The sequence below is a fragment of the Eurypyga helias genome, unplaced genomic scaffold (assembly GCF_000690775.1).
Source record: "Eurypyga helias isolate BGI_N326 unplaced genomic scaffold, ASM69077v1 scaffold3184, whole genome shotgun sequence".
Lineage (NCBI taxonomy): Eukaryota > Metazoa > Chordata > Aves > Eurypygiformes > Eurypygidae > Eurypyga > Eurypyga helias.
Window position 1 is genome coordinate 75711 of NW_010246629.1, and position 8971 is coordinate 84681.

The 8971-nt window shown below is 37.8% G+C and overlaps 1 protein-coding gene across 1 annotated transcript in view; it reads right to left on the minus strand.

Annotated features, from left to right (window-relative positions):
• NAPG (N-ethylmaleimide-sensitive factor attachment protein, gamma) overlaps positions 1 to 7279 on the minus strand; it is a gene marked incomplete at its 5' end in the record, with an annotated part of 10274 nt that extends 2995 nt beyond the window's left edge. The window contains 9 exons of the mRNA XM_010150455.1: positions 1350 to 1429; positions 1935 to 2013; positions 3188 to 3258; positions 3950 to 4016; positions 4147 to 4256; positions 4734 to 4764; positions 5328 to 5345; positions 5966 to 6050; positions 7191 to 7279. Coding sequence (XP_010148757.1) covers positions 1350 to 1429; positions 1935 to 2013; positions 3188 to 3258; positions 3950 to 4016; positions 4147 to 4256; positions 4734 to 4764; positions 5328 to 5345; positions 5966 to 6050; positions 7191 to 7279 — 630 coding nt within the window. The remainder of the gene's footprint in view (positions 1 to 1349; positions 1430 to 1934; positions 2014 to 3187; positions 3259 to 3949; positions 4017 to 4146; positions 4257 to 4733; positions 4765 to 5327; positions 5346 to 5965; positions 6051 to 7190) is intronic.
• Positions 7280 to 8971: the final 1692 nt, after the last annotated feature.

Below are 8971 nucleotides of genomic sequence, written 5' to 3' on the forward strand. Positions count from 1 at the left end.
CTTTCCCTCACTCTAATCGCCACGCTAGATAGTTTGATTATACTGGGATGCTGCTATTGTGCATTTTGAGGCTGCATTCTGTACGTCCATCCTCAAACTTTAGAAAATACGGTAATGACAAGCAGAATTTAAACTTTTTAGATAGTTTGATTATACTGGGATGCTGCTATTGTGCATTTTGAGGCTGCATTCTGTACGTCCATCCTCAAACTTTAGAAAATACGGTAATGACAAGCAGAATTTAAACTTTTTTAAGAGCCTCCACACAACATGGCAAGAAGATTCTGAAAAGATAAAATTCAGTCAGAAACATCCAGAAATACCCACTTTTAATCCTAAACATTTGTTTACAATAGCTAATTGTCATGGTTTAACCCCAGTCAGCAACTAAGCAGAGCCGCTCGTTCACCTCCCCCAGTGGGATGGGGGAGAGAATAGAAGGAAAAGGCAAAACCCATGGATTGAGATAAGAACAATTTAATAATTGAAAATAAATGAAATAAAACAACAGTACTGTGTAATGAAAATAATGGAAGGGAGGGGGAGATGGGACACAGACAAAAAAAAAAAGAGAAAAACCAAGTGATACAACCACTCACCACTGGCTGACTGACACCCAGCCAGTGCCCAAACAGCGAGAGCCAGAGCCCCCAGTCAACTCCCCTCAACTTATATACAGAGCATGACTTTTTATGGAATAAAATACCCCTTTGGTCAGTTTGGGTCAGCTGTCCTGGCTGTGTCCCCTCCCAGCCTCTTGTAGAGCAGAAGCTGGGAACACAGGTGCAGTATCAAAACCTGAAGAAATGCTTGACTTGATATAAACATTGCTTGGCAACAACTGAAACCAGTGTGTTATCAACATTCTTCTCTGCACATATCCAAAACACAGCCTCATACTAGTCACTGTGAAGAGAATTAATTCTATCCCAATCAAGACCAGCATACTAATCCATCTCTATTCCCTCTGAAAAAAAGACACAATCCAAAGAATATCAGTAAGGCAAGAATCCCAGCCATAACAATATTCTGCTCTGTTTCTAACAAGGAAAAAGAATGGGAAGAACTTCTAATTTCCATCTCACTTCATCTGTCCCATATGACTACTTTATGACTAACTTTATTTTAGATTAATTAAGAAGAATCACCATGGTAATTACAGCTAAATCTGGTAAGAGTGAAAAAACTCCTGACAGTCACCTACCAGGGAATGCTATTATTGTACTGTAAATCAACAGAAGTAGGCTTAAAATTTCTTGACAGACAGTGGTTGTCATCGCTCTTTCACAAGAACAGATCTACATTAGTGAAACATTCAGCTTAAAATTATAGGTCATAAGTAGACTTACCTATAACTTTCCCTCACACATCTTTCTGCAGCAACATAATCATTTCTGTGAAGATGAACTAAGACTTGAGCAATAGTTTTCTAAACAAAAAAAAAAGAAACACCAGCCTGATGATTCTTCAGAAATTAACAGGAAAATCTGAGAAAAACACTGGACTGCCAATATTTAGCATGCAAAAAGTCATTACGATCTGCAATGATGCTAAGATACTGGCACAAGAGATTCTAACAACACAGTGAAAAAGCCATAAGCCACATCCTCAGCTGATGTGAAACGTTATCTCCTACAAGACTGTAATGAACTGTTGCACCAAGTAACAGTTTTGGTGGCTTATTATGACATCTTTATTTTTGATGCGTTTGTTGGTTTTGACAGCTCTGTAGATAACAGCATCTTATATTCAGCATTAGAGTAGTGAAAAAAAGCACAGTTGGAGGCTGGGGAAACGTGCACTAGGACAAACTGTCATCATTTAGCAAGAAACATAACCCCGAATCAAGAGTTACATACTGTCAGTCAGATGTCAGTTATCATTGTCACCCAGAAAAAGTTGAAACACACAATCACAAATTACTTAGAATTTACCTTATAGCACGTTGGATAATTTTCAATTTCCTTATAAATACTTTTTTCCTTCTGAAGAGACAATGCAGCCTCATCTAATCTAGAAAACCAAAAAAGGGTTCAGAGTATCAGTGTCAGGAATACAGCGTAATGAACCTGAGGCTAATTACAGAGCGTTTAGCTACTATACCAGCAAGTCTACTGGAATAAAAAGCAACACAACTAAAAATCAGCAGCAGATGTTACTAAGGGAGTAGAGGAAGAAATACTATAGGCAGAAATTTCTTTTGCATACATGCGGGTGAAGAACAGCTCTGGTATTCATTCAGAGAAACCTCATTTTTCATAACATTGTACGAGATAAATGCCTTGTTACATAACCTAACAGATTTCTGTATGTCGTGAGGTTACCCTAAGTCTCTGACTTAATATTGATAGTTCATGATTACCCTAAGTCTCATACCCATGAACTATCAATATTAAGTCAGAGTAAATGGTTATGAGTTTGACTACTCTTTTAATCAACGTATTAAACTTCTAGAAGTTAGCAACAGCATGTGAGCTACAAAGGAGCAGAGCAACCAGGTCTTCCAGATGTTCTGCAGCCATGTTGACTCGCTTTCACAGAAAGACTTTCAAGTTACTCTGTAAATTTTCTTTTCTGATTACTATTCTGTAGTGAAATAGTGTCTTAAAAGTAAAGTTAGAAACCCAGACAATTCCATAAACAACTACATGTTTCACTGAAGCAAGTCTAAGCTGATCTGCAGGTCAAACTTAGTGCTAAATTAACAATTAAAATGAATTCCCATCGAGACTCCAAGATACACTTATTCTTTAAGTCCAGAATCAGACTGCTGTAAACAGACTTCTTTCTTCAGGTTAGTTACCTGGTTCCCCTGTTTTATACTCCACTGCTATGAAAGACTTTCAGATACTTTCTACATATTAATGCTGGAAGGAAAAAAAAAAAATTCCTGAAGGAGTTTAGGAGTTAATGAAAGCTGGTGTATGTGCCTTCTAGCTATTCAACACACACAAAGGAAACAAAGCCATACAGCCCATGTTCTCCTATCTCAGAACACAAACCAGGTGGTTCCTGAATGAACATGACATATCCCACAGAAGGTGAATTTTAGTTTGAAGTGCGCCTCAAAGAAGAACTAAGTAGCAATATATAAACCCTACAACAGCAAAAAAAAAAAAACCACCACAAATGAAAATCACTATTAAAGATTCAATTACAGTAAAAAAACCCAGGAATTAAGCTATACCTGCGTCCTCTGACTAGAAGTCTTGATGCCTTCCCTAGCATTTCTAATGCTTGCCGTAAACGTTCTTCATTCTAGAGAAGAACAAAAAGAATTCATGCACTTGTATTTCATTTACATAGAATTAAGACCACTAGACCTTAATCTAAATACAATAATTAACAGTTGTTCTGAGTTACAGATGATGTATCAGCAGTTCACAAACTCAAAGGAAATGTGAAGAGTACTGGTGCATCCAAGTCCCACTGCCAGCATCTGTATCGACCTATAAAGCAACGTAACATCTATGCCAGTTTGCTAATCTGGAAACGTGACAACTGACGATGGAGAAGTACACCAAAGGAAGTAGCAAAAAGGTAAATCATCTGCTCATGTGATGGGTAGAGCATCAAGCATGCTCTTCTCTACCATGCATTCAAACATTTCAAACTATTTTAGGCTCTAAGACTCAACAGCAGCCATGTTTCCCTAGGCTCTGGGCTGCCCAAAAAGCAGCAGAAAACTTGACAACATACAAAGTTCAGATTTAGTCAAGTCCCAAACTGAGAAAACGGCAAAGCAAACTGACTCTTAACTTCTATAATCTCCTTCTCTACAGCATAAGAAGCCTTCAGCTTCATTACTCAGCCACAGATGTGAAAGGAAGGAAAAATAATATATAACCTAATCTTACATCTCTCTATACTTTCTGGGACTGGACAGTCCTTAGGGGAGGAGGGCCCAAAAAACTCCCCAAAAAATAACAACCCAAAACCCCCCACTTACTTCAAACACTGACGCTGCTTGCTGGTAGAGCTGCACAGCCTTCTCTGGGCTCACATTTTCTATTAACCTATAAGAAACATATTTTCATCTCAAAAGACATGATTTATTTTACCTAAAAGCATCAAAAAGACAAGAAAGAAAACCAAAGACATACCCACGCCCTGCGTGCTTTCTAGCCGCCAATACCCCAGACTTACTTTCCGGCCCGTTCCAGTGCAATTGCTGCTGTATCTGGCGTCCCATTCTCCAGGTACATCATACTGGCTTTCTCGATCAGCTGACCCGCTTCAGGGAGTCTCTGCATCTCCTGCAAAGCAACAGCCAGAGGGATGCTGCTGTCAAGACTTGTGCTTATATACAACGGAACACATCAAAGCAAACAAATACCTTATTTAAGACACTAATTTTTATTTACAGACATGGAGAGCTAGTGAAAGTTGATCATCAACTCTCTAAAATTCACTTCTAAGTACCAAATTCATGTCAGGCATGAATTTATGGTAGTTTAGAGAAGAAGCAGCATCACTCTTCCATTACCCTATGACATGAGGCCCTCACCTTTGCTTCCACAGAAGGAAAACTTCACACACATGCACATACTTCCCCCCAACTACAAATGTCACTTCCCTAACCTACTGAGGGTATTGGCAGGGACTATGATTCAGCAGAAAAATATCAGTTTAATATGCAATTCACTTAAATGTATTTGTAAAATGGGCCAGTGCACAACATTCTTCACTATAAAATAGGGAAATATTTAATAAAAACTAGTAAATTAAAGTACCTTTAGCATCATTCCAGCTTGTTCGTAAGCTCTGCAGAGAAAAGAATTGCAATTTAGTTACATAGTGTATTTCAGCAAACTGTAGTTATGCAGCAAAAGCTAACATGCATCAGCTATCACTTCACTGATAATATTTAATGCTTTGAAAATGGTCCAAGTGTTTTATTTAATAAGACAGTGCATGTGTAACAAAGATAAGTACCTTAACCACGCTCTCCACTAAAAATCTGTTCTCATGAATTGACTCACAGGCAATGTTTGGATTATTTGTCATTATCTGCTTGCTTTGAAGAATACTTTAATTAAAAGAATTATTTATAAGCTCAACAGTGTAGAATTTCAAAATTACAAAAAGTTCATCTAGGAAAAAATATTTGATATCAAAAGGTGCTGAAGAATGCCAACATCATCACTTCTTCAGATGGCCACTGCAGGTTTTTGGACTTTCCTAGCCCACACTTCCACTAAACTGATTTTGAAACAGCAAAATCACTTGAACCCTACCATTTACTACAGCGAGAGCAAAGTGAGAGTTCATGCTGGTACCGTACGTTAGAAAGTTTGTTTCAGATTACTCAGTGCTTCTGTACTTACTTGGCAGCATGGAAGAGACTGGAAGTAACATCGTCAAAGTTAAGGACAACAGCCATGAAAATATAATGCAGAAAAACTGAGTGTACAAAAAATTCTATACTAGTTTCAAAGCAAGGAATCCCATACAGGTAAATCAAACCTACTACATCTGTCAGCACAGTGTCAAAAATAAATGTTTCTAAGGACAGAATAAGTGCAACATACCACAGTATAACTGCATGTAAAGTTGTAAAAAGCATATTTATTTAAAATTATGTTCCTGGTTACTAAATAATACTACTACAAGCACTGTAATAATGGCAGAATTGCATTTAGTTTATAATATCCATCTGTAGGTATTTTAAAAAATACAATAATTTCTGAAGCAGTACCTAGATATCTCAGGCAATGGTCAGCACCTTATCACTCCAGATGTTACTGGGAACCAAAAGACTTCCTTAGTTTTCCCACCCACAGCACACAGGAATGATCTTTCTTTTAAAAGAGAATTTTGTCAGACTGACAAAATGTGCAAATATATTAAATACATCTTCTACCCCATGATACATCACAAATATAATGATTAAATACATCATTACCCCATTCTAAGTAGCAACTATTCAGCTTCTTGGAAAAAAGAACAATCAATAAAAAGATACGCTTTATTGTTTTCATGTGCTTCAGCTTCCCGTAAACAGGCTTCCCTTGCTTGATCAAACTGCTTGGCATTCTTAAAGGCAACAGCTGCAAGAAATCAAATAAAGTTCGTATTTACAGCTTGCTATTTACCTTTTTTCACCACTTCTGCTCAAGAAATTAGCCACCTAAAGATGCAAACAGACTCTTTAAATGAATGGTTACAGCTTTCCAAGCTCTTCTAAAATATCCCATGACAGTCCTCCTTGCTTCATTAGTCACTTAAGTTACCATTAAAAATATTTATGGCCAACATCACTTCCACACCATCACTGCACCATTGTGCATCATGTGTTTAGCTGGATTTTGGAACTCACTCACTCTGTATTTTAATTATAGAACTGCAGGAATATAGTCACTATACAAAAGCAGTATGGCAGGAATAGAAGTGTACCATCAATAACGCACACCTTTAACAACTTCCTCAACACAACCACTTCATGGCACAAGTATTTCTATCTCCATTAGACTGAGAGGATAATTAAAGTAGGACTTAAAATAAATTTCCATTCATAGATATCTCCAGTTGATCTTCCAAGTTTGTATATTTTTAATTCACGCTTAAATGAGGTAAGTAGGAATGCCTCGAGTAAGAAGCCAAAAATCCACAGTAAGTTGTTATTGTAAAAAGAAAATTGTTTAAGAGCAAAAAGGAATCAACTAATGAGAATTTTAGATTCGGTATGTCATTTGCGGTGGGGAAAAAAAAGAAGCAAGAAAACTTACTATTCCTAAAACAACATGCCAGCTTCTCTACCTTACTGAGACAGCCTCTGTCAGGGCATACTTCATAAGATGATGAAAAAGCAAAGTTTTAAAACCTGCTTGAATATTTATTGTTTTGTAGGTAAAGTCATAGGATTTGGGGGTGGACAAGTGAAAGAAGGAAAGCTTTATTTTTCTCACGCATAGTAATATATAAAATAGAAGTTGTAAGCTTGAAAAAGAATTTAAAAAAAATGTTTTGACAACAGTTCTGTAATACATAATATAGTATAGTATAATATGAATTTTTTTTACAGTGATAGTAAAAGGTGGGGTTTTTTTGTTGTTAAGAAAAAGTAAGAAGAAACTTAAGCTTTACTTACACAGCAGTATACTGAAAATATGTAAAATGTTACTGGGGATTAACCTTAAAGAATACTTTGAAACCATAAAGTATATGGCCACATCTACAGCCATACATACCTGCCTTCCCATATTCAGTAGCTGCACTGTCATAATCTGGTTTCCACTTTAAGAATCCAGTTTTCAGACTAAAATGCAAGAAGAAAGGCCTATTAACAACCAGTAATTATTTTATGTTTTACCTTCAAAGCACTTCAGACTGCCTCTGAAAAGGAGCAATTACCCATATGCTAAATACTATGATGGTACAACTACTGTCAAAATAAAGCTGGTATTGTGAGGAATTGCATAAAGCACTGCAATGACATCTCATGCCTTGCCCTAACATGCTTCTACCGTCCCCAGAAAGTCTTTACAAGTCCAGCTCCTCAACAGCAAGAATCCAACAGAAGAAAAATACTTCCACCCACACCAACATGGTATTTAAAGATTTCTAGTACCAGAACACCTGATTATTTTGTCACACATCATGAAGTTTCCCATGTTCCTCTACAGTAATTTTTTTTTGCTGCTGAGATTTATCAAAGACTCTCCACTGCATGCACAAATGAAAGAATTTACTTAGCAACACAAAGCTTCATGTCATTTATATATTTACAATCCCTCATGACACTAAATGACACCACACACACACAGACATATATGGGGACAAATATACATTGAAAATCGAGGTGAGTCATCCTGTCACCAGCAATGGTGACTTCAACATTATGACTCCTCACTTCTAAAATAAATATAAAAATTACTATAACTTTACCATGTTTGTTGTAGGCAGAGAATTCAATTGCAATACACGTTTAATTTGGAAAAAACAGTTGTATACAGACTCTAACACTAGATTTATTGACTTACTTGGACAAAAGCCAACAGTATATTACTCTAAAACATAACACAATAGAAAGGTTTGCTTATCACAGGCAAAGTCACAAAAGCACCAAGCAGAAATACACAATGTTTAATCTACATGCAATTTGAGATCTAGGCACCTTTTATTTCAAATGCTTTCCAGGATAAGCTTAAAATGAATCCCAGTGAAAGGCATGTTTGGTCAAGTATTTTGAGTAGGATACTCGGGTATAGATTTTATTATTCTGAGGACATGTCTATCACAGCTTATACTTTTGCTCCATGATTTCAGAATGGCTCATCACTATTCTTACTAAAATTACACCACCTTTGGATTCATCAGGTCTATTACATCTATATTATAGTCCATGAAATTGAGACTTACAAACAAAATGGCTACATTCAGTGTTAAAATACACATTAAAAGACTGTCACATGTAGATGTTAAGCCCCCCAAGCTAAACCTCAGCACAGGTCTTTGAGACCATCTAAAAAGAAACAATCACACATTTCTCATAGGTAGGAAACAAACGCACCCATCTCAGCAAGGTTAAGCTCTTATTCACCACTGTCCCCGTAACGCTTTTCTCCCGTTTGTCTTTCTCCCACTAGACTTGGCAGAAGGGCAGAAGTGGCTCCGCTCCCTTTCCAGTCAGGGTGAGAGCAGTAAAGGCTGCACGGCCCTTAAGGAAACTGCTCAAGCTGCAGGCCACTGAGCCGTACAGACTCACCGACGCGACTTTCTAGCTTCAAGGCCGCGTTATTTTCCCAGTTCGTGGAAGAGAGGTGCCCTTTAGCACCCACCTAGTATAAGGAGGGACCCCCGAAGCAAAAGAGGGGCCTAGCAGTCATGTACTCTTACTCCTTCCCTGCCCCAGCTTCCCCTTCTCCCGAGGTCGCGTCGCCTGGCACAAGCAGTTCCCCCCATCAGCCCCCAGTGAGGCCACCACCTCTAGCTCCCCGAAAGACCACCCACCCCCGGACTGCCCCCTTCC